Below are 19936 nucleotides of genomic sequence, written 5' to 3'. Positions count from 1 at the left end.
AATGATATTGACACAAAGATTAAACCATGAGGAACACTAGTAACAACAGTAATAATAATAATAATACATATACCAATGGCTTTTTCTCCCTTACAAGGGAGGTAGCCAAAGTCAAAAGACATAATTCCACTCCCACCCATTTCATCCCCTCTCATTCCACCCCCAGTCACCCCCCCTCCCTCCTCCCCTCCCATCTTGGCTCCTACTAAATGAAGGGGTCATCCCTGCACATCACCCATCACCCTAGGTCAGAAGCAATGCAGCAAGACAAAGCACACCCACAGCAAGGCTGCTACATTTAATTGGCGACCCCCCTCATGCAATACCACTGAAAACATGGAAAAATCACTTCAGGCTGCATCAAAATATCATTCACAAATAACCGCTCCCTAACCCCCCACTCCCTTCCATGTATCACAATATCATCCATAAAAAGCCATCCTCCATAAACCCCTACCTTCTGCCTTCTCCCTTCCTCAACAGACATTCCCCTCTTCCTCAATGCCCCAGGGGACTGGAGATGGTTAAAGAAAATGAAGATGTGGGTAATAATAATGATAAAAAATTTACAGTAATAATAATAGGTGGGACCAATGATGGTTACCTGTATGACATCATTCTGGTTGATAAACATGTGGGTCATCTCCATTCTCCCTACCTCCAAAAACCAGTCAATATCATCATCGTCATCTACTGGAAGCATTTGCGATACGTAGCATCATTTCAATCGCACACCAATACCAATCCCATGGTTCCTTCAAGCAAGCCCCCATGCAGCCACCCTTCCTATTACAAACAGCCTTCTGCAGGATCAATGGAGGTCCAATGAGTCCCCATTGCTGTCCATTGAGTCCCCATTGCTCCGACCAAGACCTTAGGGAAGCAAATGAAACTGCCCTTGTATGGACATGGTTCTGGTGCAACAAGATACGATGATGAATGGATTTGCCTATCCGTGAGTTCTATGAGCTTCCCCTTCATCTCCACTGTGGGTTCTCTCCTGTAGAGATCGCCTTACAAGTGGGATCAACATCAGGGAAGTGTGCCACATGCACCTTAAACCCAGAGTTGATGTTCATAAATTATACTGGTTACAGGCCTTCACTATCACAGAGCAATTGCTGGTTTGACAATCATTCTAAAGGTACCAAAGATGTCAAGATGACTTTTCAAATCAGCATTCAATGTCCAAGTTTAACAGCTGTATGGCTAAAAAGGGAACACAAGTGAATTCAAAATTCAGATCTTTGTCTTCCTGCTTAAACATCAATACCATATTCTCAGGTTGAGTGAGCCCATAGGACCTACCATGAACAAAACACTAGGTGAGGTAGGCCACAGGGGCAACAGGTGAAAAGTAGGGTAGATACTCGACAAAACTATGAAAAGAATAGATATGTTTTGGAAGGAAGTAAAACAAGTATTAGAAAGGGAGCTGACAAATACTGAAAAGGAAAGGGGTGCAAATGGACCTAGAATCGGAATGCATTCGCCAACCTCACCAAATCACCACAGGTTAGGATCAATGACAATCATCGGCAAAAACTGGTAATGCACGATGTGATGTCAGAGAAAATCACCTCCCTGCCCCTTCATCTTGAAAAATCGTCAACATCCACACCTTCATGTGGAAGTGCAGCCCAAAGGGCCACATACTTGGTCTCTGAGCAAGGTCAAGACCTTTCTCTATCAGTTCTAACTGTATATCCTCCACCTACTCGAACAAGGGGAGCTGACAGTTGGCAACTGTTCCTCTCCTACTATTACTACACACTAGCGACACAGTCCCAAACAAATACAGTATGACGTTAGTCCAAAAGTTTCTTCCCAGAGAACTATAGGGAGGCTCCAAGGACTGTTCCCAGTTGCTATGGGTCTGCAGGTTTCCAGCGAGTGAAACTCAAGGCAAGAGGTGTTGTTATTTTCAACATGGCTTAAAAAGGGACACTTCATCAGGATACTGCTCACAAACCTTGCCCAACAAGTACTAGAAGGCTTCAACATGAAAGTGCCACCTGACAGAATGATAACAGTGACAATGGATATAAACAACTTTCAGTAGTCTTTCAATCCATTCCACAAAAAAAAAAAAAAAATGTGTAATCTGAATGCACAACAGCAACAAGAAATGAGGGACAAACTTCCTCGTTGGCAGAGAATGCCGAGTAACTCAGGATAACTATTTATCAAGGATCTACAGCCCCCAAATGAGTAATCATATTACCACTACTAACTAACCCAACCTTCCCACATAACACAGAGCACATCATAGCTCCCACATGCAGATAACTTACCAATAATAGCTCAGCACTGCAACTACGAGTTAGCAATGAACTCTCATACTTACCTCAATGAGCTAGAATTACAGCTGACAAAATAGAATGTCTTATTCCCCTAGAAGTACCCCATGGACTTTACTTACCATTAACGTTTATAAATCAAAAAAGTTTCCAGAGATCAAATCAACCACCAATCCCTCCCACTGGATAAAAACCCTAAAATACTTAGCTTCACATCTGATATACAACCTTCACATGCAAGACATCAGTGAAGACAAACAAGAAACTGAACAAACATAGAACAGTTGCAAGCACAGGATCTGGATAGAAGAATGACTCATCAGGACTCCATAAACACATATTCAGCCATGTATATTTCAAGTGGATAAATGCAATTCTGATTAGACACTCCTAGATTACCAATTTCTTTTCATTATCATAGGAGAGAAATCACCCCAAGACAAGCAAGCATGAATTGCACAAGGACATCCAGGTAATCATCCACCAATAAACTATAACCAACATTCAAATGGCCTGACAACAAACACATACTGCCCTAAATGCAGATACCAAAGCTAAAACAAGGAACACTATGCTATGCTGTCCTACACTCACTCTCCCCTAAACACAAAAGCTCTTCACCAAGTGTTTTATGGGCTCAACCAGTGGCCAAAGCGCCTTCCTGGAGGTTACATGTCTCCCCAAGAGAGAACTGGAGCAATAGAATCATTTTAAAAAGAACCAAGCTGAAGAAGCATAGTCTAGAGCAGTTTCTATAAAATCTACAATTTTTTCTTCTGTCGTCCAAATCCAGTGCTTGCTATGGTTCTAATGAAATTAATTCTTTTTTATTTTTTCGGTTTTCTCCGTGATGCTTTGCATGGACTGTGATTGTCCTGTATATACTAGATGTTAGGCCCCAGTCAAGCAAGACCTCGTATTGTATCAGCCACTTTTTCCTCAAAAAATAGAAAATCTGCATCCTGAAAATAATCCTCAGTGACTGTACAAGCATACATGTTCCCCAGGATACTTTTCTCTTTTGATGTACTCTACCAGCATACTTCTACTTTTCTATTTATTCATTAAGGATCAGCTTTAAATACGGTCCTTGCATATGTAAATAAAAGCATTCTACCAGCTGAAAACCAACGAAAACATGCACAAAAACAAGTTTCTCAATCACCACAAATTAGTTAACACTGTGGAGGATCTTCCATGGGTGGGAAGTTCACAGCTCTATGACAACATTACAATAAATACAGCTGTACATCAACGTGAACAAAACTTTCTTGTCTGCAAAGAGCTGCTAACCTGAATGGGTTTGTTGATGGGGGCTGTGACATAACAGGTTCCTGAGCACCTCCTGCAGCAGCTTCACCACCAGCAGCCTCATGGTCTTCATCGCTTAGGTCCTCCTGCAACACATAACAACAACTCATAGTCGATTTTACCTATTCTAAAAGCTTCCTTGAAGTGTGTGATGCACTGTGATCTCATCTGACCACTTGTACTCAGAGTTTACACAACTACTTTTGAAAACCCGACGTCATAAAAATGCCTAACTTGACTCTACCATTACTGTTATTATACTAATATTTTTTTTGCTCCTGAACAATGAAAATGTCAACTTATGCAATAGAATATAATCATTTGTTACCTACTGTGCAGTAGAGGTGTCATGGTATGAATCCTCTTTCAGATGTGCCAATTTGAGAATTATAGATAAACACACTTTTTCTTTGGTCATGCACAATAGGAGCCACACAAGGTGGATGAAATAACTTTTTAAGTATATGCCTTATATGTCACATGATAAGTTCATGCAAATGAAAGCTCAACAAACAAGAAAAATATTGTAAAAAGCCAAGATTACATGCAAGCTAAAAACATGAAATATTTTGAGTGTTTTTTGGTAACAATCACAAAACAACCAACAGAGTATGTATATGCCTTCATGAACTTTATCAACTACTACATTTCTCTAATCTGGTTCTCAAAATTATCTATGATATAACCATTCCCAGATTTAGGAGGCTTTAGACTTATAGATATGTAATTTATGCAGACAATCAAAACACCTCTACTGTGACCTTGACGGCCCAAAGATTTTGTCCTTACCGGAGCTTTGGGTGAACTCTGTTGACTGGGGTCTACATTCTCCGCATGGTTGCGCTGAAGAAGGGAGTGCAGGGAGGAAGGCAATTACTAGAGCACTACATAACATAAGGTGACTTATAAACACAACTACCAGCACCCCAAGTTTAATTTCCACTGAGTTTTATTTTTACAACATTCAGCATTAATTCACATCCACATGGGATTATTGTGAGCCTGAAAAAGCTAATGAACTTGTATTTCTTATTTTCAAGTGAAATTTATATACATGTATGTACACACACACACACACAATTGGTCTTCACAAAAGAGCAATTTTTTGAGGAAAGCAAAGAGAGCAAAAACTCGGGTTTAGAAGATACAAATGTAGAACCAAGGGAAGCACTCAATCTTTCGGGATCATGGGATGTGACGAAAGCCTCAGGATCTTATATGATCTTAAAGAATGAAGGAACAACTAATGGACATGACTCAGTTTTATTTTTATGATAAGGTTTAGCATCACAACCAAAAAACCCCACCCCCACCTCACTTTGGAGAGGCCAGGACAGTGGCCATTACAGAGAACCTTGTAGAGTGAAGTTAATGAACCATGCCCTTGGTTCAACTTCACCAGTGGCAGGGTTCAAGCCACCATCTCCTTGACCTTTGCTGCAAGACAACACCCTAACCTGCTCGACCAATGAGCTTCCTTCTGTTCATTAAAAAAAGGTTGATTGGAAAAGGGCATATGTGATTCCATTTCACAAAGGTAGAAGAAAAGAGACACCACTTAGTTATGGGCCGGTATCACTGAAATTATGTGAAAAGGTTTGTAAAAGATCGATACATCAATATCTTGAAGAGATTAACATTCTGACAGACAGTCAGTTGGGCTTCAGATCTTGAAGGCCATGTGTGCCGAACCTTTTAAGCTTTTACTTGAGAGTGATTGATGTGCTGCAAGGGAGAGAGGGCTGGGTGGACTGTGTGTACCTTGACCTAGAGAAAAATTTCAATAAAAGTACCTCACAGTCAACTTACGAGGAAATTGGAACATTTTGGAGTGGGAGGCAAACTATTTGAATAGTTAAGAGTTTTTGAAGGGAAGATACATGAGGACTGTAGTAAAGGATAAGATGTCAAGATAGCAATAAGAAGTGGAGTTCCTCAAGGTTCAGTGCTTGCACCAATAAATGTTTCTTGTCTATGTCAACGACATTATGGTAGGTACAACAAGCGAAGCCAACATATTTGCAGATGATGCGAAAATCACGAGAATGAAAAATGAGGAAGACCATAGAGTATTGCAAAAAGATCTAGACACTATTTTTTGGTATGGATCCAAGAATGAGAAACGAAAATCAATACCAAAAAATGCAAAATATTTGGAAATGGGTAATAGAGGTGAAACACTGAACTTCCTTGGGAAAAGTACCCATTACAAAAGCAAAATAGGAGAAAGAATGAGGAGTGTTGATAAAAGACAACCTGTTACCTGACACACCTATCAGCAGGATTATGGGAGAGATGTACACACTGCTGTAGAAGATTAAAATGGCTTTTCACTACATGGATGATGAGATGATGAAAATACTCATCAAAATCCTGATCCATTCAAGACTGGAATATGTGTCAGTGGTATGGTCCCCACACAGAGTGAAGGATATAAGCAAAATCAAGAGAATACAAAAAGCAGCAACAAAATGGGTCCCCGGCCTGGCATATAAACTATACAAGGAAAGACTTAGAGCACTGGGTCTGCCAACTTAGAGAGACTGAAGAGAAAGAGGTGATATACATATACCAAAGGTTTTTTCCCCCCTTACATGGGGGGTAGCCAATGATTACAGTTTTTAAGTCACTAAAGAGGATAGATTGCACTGACTGAGGAGATCTCTTGATTAAGATGGAAGGGCTTTAAGCTTAGGTCACGGGAGCAAATCAAGAAAGATCCACATGCCTGAGGGATGTGAAGAAATGGTTTTCCATTTCGATGTATAATAGCTTAGATGATACAGCCCAAGCTTGAACAACATATGATTTCAAATCTAAACATGATAAAATCAAGGATATAGATTAAGTTGGAAAGGTACATGAATGAATGAACAAATAAATAAATGAGATAGAAAGAGAAAGATAGATAGATAGAGAGAGAGAGAGAGAGAGAGAGAGAGAGAGAGAGAGAGAGAGAGAGAGAGAGAGAGAGAGAGAGAGAGAGAGAGAGAGAGGGGGGGGAGCAGCAGGAGACAAGACCTTTCCTGTACACACACGCACACACAAACATGTATATACATACACATATTATACTCTATTCTAATATACAATTATTCAAAATCCATAAATAAAAATTAAAATACCCTATCTTGTAAGCATATCTATTCTATATAGACAAGAAATAACTCAATAATAAAGGCTTTCATTATGAAGATGCCAATAAAATCCTATTTGAAGAATGGTACCTGCCTTAAAAAAAATCTTTCTAATAAATGGTTATACACAAACAGCTCATAACTTTAAAGATAAATAGTTTTAAAATGTTTTCTCGAAAATCTCAGCTGTGACCATTTATACAAGCAATGACCTTCGGTAAAGTAATTTGCATAAATTCACATATCCTGAAAAATATCTGTTGAAGCAAAAAAAATTGTCATCAAAGATAATACCACAATTGGATTCTTATAAAGCATCTTCAAAAACAAAAAATTGATAAATAAATAAACAAATAAAAAAGGTAAAACAACAATAATATGAAACCATGAGTAAAAATTGCAAAAAGGGTAACTAGGAAAAATAAGTGAATTAATTTTATCCCTTTATCTCTGTATACCCAGATCCCATGTGGGTGAGTAGTGAAGAAGTACAATGTAAAACATCGAATTGTCTGAAGTTAAAAAAGGACTTCATTGGCAAGCAAAGAGGGCAAATGGAGAATGATGTCAATGAACTGGGGTGCTGGTTAGTGTGCCCTACAAAATCAAGCAGATACCACAGCCACCAATCGAAATTAGCGGGATGCACACGCCAAGTACACGGGTAAACATAACAATGCATTCCAGAACTTCGTATGGGAACATTCAAGATTAATGTAATTTATTCTCTGTAGCAAAAATATATATGCATACTCTGATATATATGACCACGTTTGCACAAAGGAGCATCTCCAAAACAAGGCTGTCATGCCACTGAACTTGCTACTAAGAGGAGATTCATTTAACAAGGCATCAATACGAAGACATTCTTCCATACTAATTGAAATATTTTCTCAAACTACTGATGTGATTTTACAAATAAACACTGGCTACCTCACTTATAAGGGGGGAAAAAAGCTCTTTGTGTAGACAGACAAATTCACATCACTATTGGTATAAAAAAAATTAATCAATTACTCGATTCATAAATATTGCTTAGACTTTTACTGACTAGACACCTGCAGCCCTACAATTCCCAGCAATGGTCCTTGAGCTCTCTCACAGGTCCCTTTGGGAAGCAACTAGATTGTCGCTTGTGTTGTATTAATGCGGTCAGTTCTATGGTGGTTGGTGGTGTTGGTGGTGGGTGTTGGTGGTGGTTGATGGTGCTAGTGGGGGTTGGTTGTGGTGGTGGCTGGTAGCAGATGGGATGGTGGTTGATGGCAGTTTTTGGGTCCTTTGACTTCTAGTTTTACTGAGAAGTCTAAGGATGACAAGAAAGTGGTCCTCAACAGCAGTGGGGCTCGAACCATTGCTTACCTTGACCACTGCCAAAAAGAAGCAACAATTTAGCCTACTTGGCCACCAGGCACCCTGCTGGGTGGTGGTGGTAGTGGCAGTTGGGGTAGTGGTTGTTAGTGTAGTGGTGGTGGTAGAAGTGGTTGGTGGTTGTGGTAGCTCTCCATGGAAAAGTGTAGGGAAAAATCAAGCTGACAGAATATCAGATGGAGGTGAAATCCATTTTGAAGAAGGATAGCAGGGATATGATGCTCACATTTTTGCTTGTATGAAGACCCTGACCACAAGTTCTTGTAGCTTCATTCACCCCATCCCCCCACCCTCACTCTCAGGCGCATTACCACCAATTTATGCACACTGAGAATATCTATTTCACTCCTTTAAGTTGGTCTATTCTAATTATCCCATACCCATACATATTCCAGTCTATATGCAAATCTTACAATTCTGATACATACATACATATACCAAGGGCTTCTTGGCCCTTACAAGGAAGGTAGCTAAAGTCAAAAGGTATAATTCCACTCCCACCCATTTCGTCCCTACCCACTCCACTCCCACTCACCACCCCTCTCTTCCTCTTTTCTTGGAAGACAGATCATCCCTGCATATCACCCACTGTCCTAGGTCAGATGCGATGCAGCAAGACACAGCACATCCACAGCAAGGCTGCTTCATGAAATTGGCAGCCCTCATTCTCCGTCCCCTCGTGCATAAAAAGAGAAGATGGGGAGTAATCACTATGGACTACTATCATTCACACATAACCATTCCCTAACCCTCCCTCCACCCACCACCCACTCCCTTCCATTTTCATTCTAATCATAATCCTTATCAGTCTTACTTTGCCATATTTCACAATTATGCATAGCCCTCAAGCACTTTCTACCTTCTCCTAATTACTCCATAACCAATCTCTTCCTCCCTCCAGCCTTCCACTTTCATACATATCCGTTTCCAGGTATCTCTAACTATCCACCTGCTTCATTTTTCATGGATGACCTTCCAAGTGACCAGCTTTCCCAAGCTGGTGTTTGGGTGGTGGTTGCCAATCCACCCATAGATGGGGCTCCATCATCTTTAACAACGGTCAAGGGGCTGCAAGGTGAAGGGTGGATAGTGGCTGGGATTTAAAACGTCAGCACAGAGTTGCTGAGATCCATAGGTGAGGCCATGATCTATGGGTTCACTATCCATGTACTTTCATACTTAAAAATCTTAACCTCTGTCTACCATTCTTGCATATATCTCCTTACTATCCCATCAATATACACAGAAGCATGGCCATTTTCCAAAAGTCCATCATAGCACAGAGAGTACACAAAACTGAAAGTCTAAACATACTCAGGCGACACTAATACATTAATTTTAATCAAAAGTACTTACGGGATGGATTCAACCGCTTAATAGTTAAATGTCTAATATATCTACCACATATGATCCTTCTAACTTATGTAATTTTTTTATATTGCATACTTCATTCCACGATACAAATAGCTAAGAGTGGTCATGCATATCACAATATCTCCTACTGCGCAGTTTGCCAAATTAGAAGTGTCTGTTGCAGAGAATGACGATTTTGCTACGTTTCTCACATTTCCTTTCCCAATGGCACAAAAGCCAAGACAGTTAATCCTTAAATGAATGTAAAAGCTTTCTTGCCAAGTGGAGGGAATATAAAAAAGTAGGATATGATATGGACTACCTGTTCCACAACAAGAGGAATGAATTTACAAACAAAACATTTAGGTCACATGCATGACAACAGCAAATACAGTTATATACATAAAGTGCAGTTCCCTAAATTCTTTCATCCTTACCAAATCCTCTGCACCAGCCTGTAAATAAGCATCAAATTCAGCTGTAATAACAGTAATTGAAAAGGAAAAGAATGTATACTGATACTCTCTTCACTTCAAACCATGATGCAATAAAAAGTAAGCATTCACATACGTTGGTGACAAAATAAAATACTTTACTGTTGAGCATCGAACATTTCACCCAACAAATTCTCAAAGACCTAATAATAGTTTAGCAAAAGATGTAGTGATACCTTACTTTCCTGCTTACCTGTTCTTATGAATTATGCTATACATAAAACTCAATATTTTTATGTCAGTATAAATCATTTCTGGAACCATAAGGTTACCATCACAGTATACTGGATATTCAAAAATTGGCTCTTGAAAAGAGTTAAAAGAAATTCAACACTTGTCAAGTGGGCTTTGTAAAATACAATTATTGTCCAATATATTAAACAAACTCTCTTTTAGCAATCTGGCCAATATATTTCCAATATCTTTATATGCATATTTGGCAATCTCAATCCTAAACATGTTATATATACATGGCAATCTCAATCAAGTATATGTGGCAGTTAATCAATCCACTGTCCCAGATCTCCTGAAGGAGACCTACAGCTCTCAGATAATCCAGTAACAGACACCCAATTGGCCCACAAGTCACTCAAGAAGAAAAAATTGTGTTGTCTAGGTATGGCCGAGTTCTTTCCCCTCAGGTGATTGTGTGTGTGTGTAGCAGTAGAACGGGTTAGTAGGTGTAAACATTAAAAAGGATCATTTACACTACCATAAATGTAAGTGTATGTTTACTACACCACTACTGCACGCAGTGGTGTATATACGAGTTTACATACGGTTGAAGTCTTTTGTAGTTTCAGAATTGGTTTGAGGTAACCCCAGCTGGATGAGCATGGATTTATTAACTGGTGAAAATCGTACAACACCCAGGGGATCATATCCTGTAGATGTAACCCCTGGGAATGGCATCTAGTGGGTATAATCCCCATGTGTAGCTGGCATTATATACAGAGAAATGTATGGATCTTCATTTTAGTACAAGGGTTGACAGCATGTAGATTTTATGTTATACCAATATTCTACATAGAACTGGCATTCTATTATTGATATAGTCATCAATAGTTAATGTCTTAATGTGGTGTGTGGTTTTCTTATACTGATTATATCTTCTGGAAAGTATGAAACTGTTTAAGATGTGGTTGGTGATATTGTGCATTTAGTTCAGGTAACTTTCCATGACAAGGAAGTCATATGAGAGGTACAAAGAAAAGAAAAGAGAAGTAAAGCAAAAGGTAAAGGAGGCAAAGAGGAGAGCAGATGTGAAGTGGGGTAAGAGTATGGCAGAAAATTTTGAAAGTAATAAAAAGAATGAGTGAAGAAAGACTAGTAAAAGAGGTATGGAAGGCAGATGTGGAGGGAGTGAACATGAGGGGACGTCCTAGGATGAGGTGGATGGATGGGATGAAGGGGGCTTTGGGGAAGAGGGGAATGTCTGTTGAGGAAGGAAGGGAGAGGACGGAAGACAGAGGTGAGTGGAGAATGGTTGTATATGGATGATGTTGTGACTGCATCAGGAGGAATGGGCAGGGGGGTGGGGGGTGGTGTAGTATGTGTGAGTAAATTTTGACGCAGCCCGAAGGGAGTGCTCCCCGTCCTCGCCTTATATGCAAAGGGGGACGGAGAGGGGGGGTCGCCGATTAAATGAAGCGGCCTTGCTGTGGATGTACTGTGTCTTGCGACACTGCTTCTGACCCAGGGCGGTGGGCAGGGTGCAGGGATGACCCGTCATCCAGGAGGTGCTCAGATGAGAGGAAGGGTGGGAGGGGTGTGGAGGGTATTTAGGGATGAAATGGGTGGGAGTGTTTTTATGCCTTTCCCTTTTTGGCTACCTCCCTTGGAAGGGGGAAAAAGCCTTGGTATATGTATGTATGTATGTAATAAAAAGATGTTTTGGAAAGAAATTAAGAGAGGAAGAGGAGGCGAATCAAGTAGAGAAGAAAAGGTAAAAGGTGCAGATGGAGAGATGATAATGGAAGAGAAGGCAGTAAGGGGAAGATGGGCAGAATATTTTAGGGAGTTGCTAAATGTGAAGGAGGATAGGGAGGGAAAGATAGCTGCAGTGGGAAATGCTAAGAAAATGACCGTGATGAGTGAGGAAAATGGAGGAGAAATAAGGAAGGATGAAGTGAAGGCAGTTGTTAAGATGATGAAAGCAGGTAAGGCACCTGGTCTGGATGGATGCCATGCGGAATGTCTAAAAAAAGGAGGTACAGTGATGGTGGACTGGCTGGTGAGGTTATTCAATGTTTGCTGAAGAGAGGATAGAGTGCCGGAGGACTGTAGGAGTGCCTGTATAGTTCCACTTTACAAGGGAAAAGGGGACAAGTGTGAGTGTAGTAGTTTCAGAGGGATTAGCTTGTTAAGTGTAGTTAGGAAGGCTTATGGGAGGATCTTGATTGAGAGGATTAGGAGAGGAACAGAGGGAGTAATTGGTGAGGAACAGTGTGGATTTAGGACGGGTAGAGGTTGTGTAGATCAGATCTTTGTGTTAAGACAGATATGTGAGAAAGCTATAGGAAAGGGGAAGGATGTTTTTTGGGCTTTTATGGATCTGGAAAAGGCTTATGACAGGGTAGACAGGAAGGCACTATGGGAGGTTTTGCAGATATACAGGATAGGAGGAAAGCTTGTCAAGAGTTTTTACAAGAGTAGTAGAGCATGTGTCAGGATTAGAAATGGAGAGTGAATGGTTCGAGGTAAAGGTGGGACTTTGTCAGGTATGTGTGATGTTGCCCTGGCTGTTCAACTTATACATGGATGGGGTAGTCCAAGAGGTAAATGCAAGGGTGGTGGGTCAGGGATTGGAGATGTTTAAAGAAAATGGCGAAAAGTGGGAGGTGAGTTAGCTGTTGTTTGCAGACGACACTGCGCTTGTATCAAGATCAGAGGAGGGATTGAGGAAGTTGGTGACAGAGTTTGGGAGAGTATGTGATAAAAGAAAGCTAAAGATAAATGTGGGTAAAAGTAAGGTGATGAGATGTACAAGGGGTGAAAGTGGCAGTAGACTGGAAGTGAGCATTAAGGGACAACAACTGGAGGAAATGGATAGTTTTAGGTACTTGGGTGCAAATGTGGTAGGAAAAGGTGGAGTGAAGATGGAGGTAGAATGTAGATTGAGAGAAGCGAGTAAATGCCTTGGTGGATTAAAGGGTGTAATGAGGAATAGACATTTGGGAATGGATGCTAAGAGGAGACTGTATGAAGGAGTGATTGTACCAACAGCACTGTATGGAGCAGAAACATGGAACATAAGAGAGGAAGAGAGAAGGAGTTTGAATGTGTTTGAGATGAGGTGTCTGAGAAGTATGATGGGGGTTTCTAGGCTAGATAGAGTGAGAAATGAGGAGGTGAGGAGGAGAACAGGGGTGGAAAGGGAGTTGGGAGATAGGGTTGATGAAAGAGTATTAGGATGGTTTGGACACATGGAAAGAATGAGTGAAGGAAGACTAGTAAAAGAGGTATGGAAGGCAGATGTGGAGGGAGTGAACATGAGGGGATGTCCTAGGATGAGATGGATGGATGGGGTGAAGGGGGCTTTGGGGAAGAGGGGAATGTCTGTTGAGGAAGGACGGGAGAGGACAGAAGACAGGGGTGAATGGAGAATGGTTGTATATGGATGATGTTGTGATGCATGAGGTGGAATGGGTGGGGGGATGGGGGGTGAGGTAGTATGTGTGAGCAAAATTTGACGCAGCCCGAGGGGATTTCTCCCCGTCTTCTCCTTTTATGCATGGGGGGATGGAGAGGGGGTTCGCCAATTTAATGAAGTGGCCTTGCTGTGGATGTGCTATGTCTTGCATCACTGCTTCTGACCCAGGGCAGTGGACAGGGTGCAGGGATGACCCGTCACCCAGGTGCTAAGATGAGAGGGAGGGTGGAGGAGTGTGGAGTGTATTCAGGGATGGAATGGGTGGGAATGATTTTATACCTTTTGCTTTTTGGTTACCTCCCTTGTCAGGGGGAAAAAGCCTTGGTATATGTATGTATGTAACTTTCCATGATGTGTGGGACCTTCCAAGGTGTGGGACATTACTGCTGAGTTTACAAAATGAGGAGGAACAGTCACCTTGAAATGATACTACGGGTCTGTGAACATTCTCAGTCATGTGTCATGTACATGTAACTTGTCTGTTCTGTCTTAGGGGTTTACGTATTGTATGAGAGTTGCACATTGTTATACATGTTAATGTAGTATATATATATATATAGTTATGATGGACAGTCACAGTAGGTCAGAGGGTCACTGCACAGAATGAAGCACCTATCTTTTTCATGTCATGTTCTATGAGATGGATTTAGATTTCTGTGTGCAATGTTCTATTGGGGTGGTTTTGGCACATCCTGCTAATTGTCAATCTCAATATTTTACTTTGTACAGTTTATCAAATATCTATCTTAGTTCTGATTGTTGGGAACCATGCCATGGAGGCACAATTGTAAATGCAACAATCACATAGATGACAATGAAAACCTCATCTTACATTGCCCCACCCTGGTCAAACCCAGACAACACAATACTTCTTCCATAAGTGACTTTGGGGCCAATCCAGTAGCCAATGCCGGTTACCTAGCAGCCATGGGTTTCCTGCAAGAGAGACCTGGGGTAACATTGAGGGATGAGGGAATTTGTTGAGAGCAGTCTTTTTTTCTTTTTCCTTGTGAGTAGTAGAGCTTATGTGAGGGCTGGGAATGTAGTGGAGTAAATGAGGCAAAGGTGGACAGCACCAGGTCTGTCTAATGTCACCATAGTTGTTCAACATGTACACAGATGAGATGGTGCAGGTCAATGCAAGGGAGATGAGCAGCAGTTCAGAGGTGATAAATGAGTGAAGGGAAGTGGGAGGCGAGGTTGTTGTTCATAGATGTTGCTGTGCTTGTAGCCAAGTAAGAGAAAAGACTGAAACAGTCAATGGTAGAGTTTTGGGGAGCATGTGAAAGGAGAAAGTTGAAAGTAAATTTGGACCAAAGTAAGGTGATGCAATGTACACTCAGTGCCATCAGAATTGGCACACATCGTTTTCTACCCAACACAACATATTTGCGCACAAAACAACAAGAATATACCTCATATTGGGGACTAATTTTTAGTATTTGGTGTTAGCCCAAATGTTTTGAAGGGCTGCAACAAATTTCAACACACTTGATGTGTCATGCTTCCACAACTGGGCTTTCATCAACGCCCACAAAATTTCTACTGGAGAAAGGTCAGTACTGTTACCAGGCCAATCCTTTATATATTCAATTCTGACAAAATCCAGCCAACCAACTACCAATTTTGTTGTGTGAGCAGATGCCCTCTTGCTGGTACACTTCACTTTGACAGATGTTGAATCAGTCTTCAAGATGGTCTCCCAAGAGCTCCAGGTACCTCTCCTAGTTGACTGTAACATTCTTTGGTAAGACCACTAGCTTTCCAAGTCCATGGTACCCAAAAGCACCCTAGACTATGACAGAGTCCAGGTATTTGACAGCCCCTTTGCTGTACCTGGGGGAGGAGGGATACTGACCACTGCATAACCTTATCTTCTCTCCTTGGTTGCTAGTGATGGTAAAGGTGGCCTCATCAGACCATAACACTTTCTTCCACTTGTCCTGATTGTAGGCAAGGTATTTCAAGCAAAATTGAATTCTTCTTTTGCCTGGCTGTGATACCCAAGTGTCTTCAAGGTGTGCAGTATTTATACCCAAGGTTGTTGTGGAGGCAAAGCTGCATGGTCCACAGAGAGACATTAGCCAGCGGCTGAGGGTTCTTGTATTTTAATTCTTTAACAGAAATGTAAGGTTTCCCGTCAACTTAGCATTGCAGGACCTTCAAGACCCTGGGCATAGTCTTACAAACTCATCCTGGCTTTTTTCTTGAGAGCTCTGGGTCAGTGCTGCCAGCATCACTGCAATGCTTGATCCACCTCAGCATAGAATGCAGTGGAATGCCTGTGATGCTTGAAATTTCTTTGTTAGACTTTTCTCCTTTATCAGGGCAGTAATACTTGCCAGTTTGTCCTTTTTCAAGTCCCTTCCTAAGCCCATTGCTCAATGATCAACACAATAGAACACAGAGAAGAGCAAAACTCATCTGTCCACCACAAAGGCCAGTGGTAACTGGATTCTCAAAGCTTCACGACATCACTGGTCTCACTTGCCTGTACTTGGTTCTGGCATACCAGTTTTCCGGATGTATTTGAACCACTGTTTTAGGGGGTGGTCTCCTCCTCGCCATCGGAACTGGTACGACATATGATGCACCAATTCTGGTGGCACAGACTGTACAAGGGGAGAGGGCAGCAGCAAGTTGGAGGGGAGTTCAAAAGAAGCCTGGAGAAATGAAGAAGTTTTAAGTATTTAAGGTCACAGGTAGCAGAGAATGGAGAAGTGGGAGTGGAGGTTAATTATAGACTACAAGAAGCAAGTAAATGTCTGAGAGGAATGACATGTTGTGAGAAATAAGTACCTGAGAGCGAACACAAAAATAAGAATGTACAAACTAGTAATTGTGCCCATGGCATTGAATGGAACAGACTTAGAATTTCTAGGTGAGAAAGGAACAGCCTCAATGTGTTTGAGATGAAGTATTCAAAAAGTATGGTGAGAGTTACAAGGATGGAGAGAGAATGAGAGACAATGTAAGGAAGAGAGAAGGGGTGGAAGGAGAACTGGTTGACCAAAGAATACTGGGATGGTTTGGTCATATGGAAAGAATGTGTGGTCAATTCAACTCTGGCTGCCAGGCCCTGTTATTGAGGTGCTGTGTCTTGTTCTCTTGCCATGACCCAATCAGTGGGTGAGGAACAGGGACGAGTTTTCATCCACAAAGAGCTAAGATCAAATGGACAACAATTGTATTTTGGATAGGTGCAGGGTATATACAAATTAGTGATTCAGTTTAACACCATGAGCTCCCTCTTAGAGAGGAGAAGGATAGTTCTTCTTACGGAACTTTGTGAATCAGGGAATTTAATGCAGCAAGCCCTTATTACAAACTCGCTTACTGCCAGGCAGGACTTGAAATGGACCCTACCACAAGTAGTGATGCTCTAACTCAAGTGACGAAAATTGTGTTAACAATAAAGTGAAGAAAAAAAAATAAAGAAAAAAAATACTAGGACAATAATACAAACATGTTTAAACCCAACCATTCTCGTATCTAAATTGCAATATATGACAAATTTCTACTAAAGTCAAGTGACTGCTATTGTTACCAAATAATGTGCAAACATATTGCTCTTGGACTGCTGCACTTGTTGATGTCAACATGCTCAAAGTAAAATGCAAAAGAACGCAAAATACAAAATTTGCAGTGGTATCAGGATATAATGAAATCCAATGGAATGATACAAAGTGATTTCTACTGTAACACTCAATCTGCTCTTGTTAACCTTAATTTTCTATCCAGAAGATACAATTCACTGTATCCTGAACAAGTCTTTAAAAAGCTAAAGAAATAAAAATTACACTAAGACCTTACATTTAGGTTATGGTAATCCCCAGTTTCATCCGGTGGCCTTGGTTTGAATTTTCCGAAGCAGAAGTTGCAGCAACAACAGAAGCAGCAACAACAGAAGTAGCATCCAGTAATCAACCCGCAGAAGAGTACCAATCCCTGAAACACACAAACAGAAACATCAGAATAAAATGCATGTCCCCTAAACTAATACTACATACATACATACATATACCAAGGCTTTTTCCCCCTTTCAAGGGAGGTAGCCAAAAAGAAAAAGGCATAAAATCATTCCCACCATAATTCCCAACTAATAATCATTATCTTTGCTGACTTTCACAGACACACAGCCCCAAAGTGGCTGGCAACAGTCCCTGAACCCTCAGATTTTTCCAGAAAGAAAATCTAGAATGCTATGTTCTACTACTGTGGGACTGATTCTATCTCACCAACTCATAGTCGTACAAGGAGGAAAGCTGTTGTCAGTTATCTTTATATGAAATACTGGAGCAAACACAGTTTAAGGTGAGAGAGACATATCCTGGGTCTGGTGTAGAGATCATGTGCCAACCCTATGGGACTGCACCTCCAAATGGAGGAGAGGATGTTGACAGGTTTTCCTGATGTCACAAGAAGGATTCTCTCTCCTGTCCACCTTTCACTTGCAAGTACCCATCATTGATCAATCTCCACTAAAGAACTACTAATTTAAAAACTTTAAAAATCTCCATAGAAGTTAACTATCTACTCAAAAATAACATTTGACTAGATTAAATGAACATAAAATACCATTCACATCTTCTGATAATTTATCATCTTTACAGTTTTGATTAATGCCTGATAAGGTTATTTAGCAAAGGGTTAGGCTCAGAGGAAAATAAGGTCACAAATAACAGACCCGATACAATCCCTAATCTGCCTTTTGGCTGAGTAAACTTGTGTGGGACAAGGCAAAACAAATTCTGTTGTGTCACTGAGTCAAGCAGATAAAAAGGTTACTAATGATCTAAAGAAAAAAAAACAAAAAACTCTGTCTTACAGTAAGTGTTGACAGCAAGAACTACTGGTATGCAAACTTACCTTACACCATCCAGAGTTGACCAAGAAATATGTGTTGACATTCTCTTCCCCAAACTGCTCCGCAATATACAAACCAAGAGAGCCATAATTGTCATATATATTTCGTTTGGTTGGGTCGCTGAGAATACCATGTGCATGATTGATTTCCTTGAACTGAAAGAGAAATATATATATGAAATTCATCACAAAATTAATTAAGAGCATGTAAAAAATAAGGAATATAAATTTTGTCGCACTATAATCATGAAATTCTCTTGTTCTGTTCTGGCTCTGCCTGCTACATGTATATTTTTTTCAAGACTTCCACACCACAGTGGCACACTGCAAAATACCAATAAAGTAACGCCTGAAGCTTAGCTAAATGGATATTTGTGGCCCCACAGTAGCTACCAATGGTCCTTGGGTCCTCCCAGAGATCTCCAGAAAGAAATATTTACTGATGTGTTGTAAAACTGTGGTACAATTTCTGTCATTAGCTAACAGGAAGAGGTGAAGTATAAGGATAAGGTGGAGGAGGAGGAGGAGGAGGAGGAGGAGGAGGAGGAGAGAAGGAGGAGGAGGAGGAGGAGGAGGAGAGAAGGAGGAGAGAAGGAGGAGAGGAGTGGAGGAGGAGAGAAGGAAGAGAGAAGGAAGAGAGAAGGAGAAGGAGGAGGAGGAGAGAAGGAGGAGAGGAGGAGGAGAAGGAGGAGGAGGAGGAGGAGGAGGAGGAGGAGGAGGAGGAGGAGGAGGAGAGGAGGAGGAGGAGGAGAGGAGGAGAGAAGGAGGAGGAGGAGGAGGAGGAGGAGGAGGAGGAGGAGGAGGAGGTGGTTTGTTGCAAATCTGTCATAATATTGTGAGCAGCCCTCCCCCACCCACCACCCCCACTTTTATGGGTAATCATAGGACACCCTAGGTGGGGCAAGGGTGTGTATGTTACCGTACCTTCTGTTACACACACAGGAGGCATGGCCACTACATACAGCCAGTCTACGTGGATACACAGTGGGATTACCTGTGATTCTAAGGCTTCAAGTACACACAGAAGCATATACATGTGTACATGATAGGGCACTTTTTTTTGCCAGTTTGTGTTTAAAAATATCTGTTGTGTTCCAGAAAGTAATAGTAGATATACAATTCATGATTGCAATGTATCACTTGGAATCTGTGGGGTACAAGGCATCTGTGGAAAACCTGCTTTTTGCATTCATGATACTTTCTTTTTTATAATTTGTGTCTGAATAAACATACACACACTGTTTGCTATAGTGTAATGGTGAGTGATGTGGGTTATAATCACACAACTATAAGATCACACTCCACTCACAGCATGAATGCTTCAGCACCATAGCAAACCATTACTGTCTCTCTTTAGCAAGAGGATGAGAATGCAATGTGTGTAAGGTCACAACATTACCTATAGATTTTACAAGCTCTACACTCCCATCCAAGAGGAGAAAAGCTAATAATCAA

At 41.0% G+C, this 19936-nt stretch overlaps 1 protein-coding gene across 9 annotated transcripts in view; it reads right to left on the bottom strand.

Moving 5' to 3' along the window:
- Positions 1-19936, bottom strand: part of Csp (Cysteine string protein) — a 43719-nt gene that overhangs the window by 14416 nt on the left and 9367 nt on the right. For 3 of the 9 annotated variants that reach the window (XM_076178372.1, XM_076178393.1, XM_076178386.1), the window contains exons 3-7: positions 18485-18637; positions 17429-17563; positions 9907-9924; positions 4401-4454; positions 3594-3697 (exon numbers count right to left, since the gene is read on the bottom strand). In XM_076178372.1, the coding sequence (XP_076034487.1) occupies positions 3594-3697; positions 4401-4454; positions 9907-9924; positions 17429-17563; positions 18485-18637 (464 nt within the window). The remainder of the gene's footprint in view (positions 1-3593; positions 3698-4400; positions 4455-9906; positions 9925-17428; positions 17564-18484; positions 18638-19936) is intronic. The other 6 variants (XM_076178399.1, XM_076178416.1, XM_076178380.1 and 3 more) reach the window with 3 other exon arrangements.

This window comes from Oratosquilla oratoria, chromosome 3, assembly GCF_046742065.1.
Source record: "Oratosquilla oratoria isolate Oo_2021 chromosome 3, ASM4674206v1, whole genome shotgun sequence".
Lineage (NCBI taxonomy): Eukaryota > Metazoa > Arthropoda > Malacostraca > Stomatopoda > Squillidae > Oratosquilla > Oratosquilla oratoria.
Note: the sequence above shows the minus strand (reverse complement) of the source record. Positions and strands in the feature narration are given on the sequence as shown.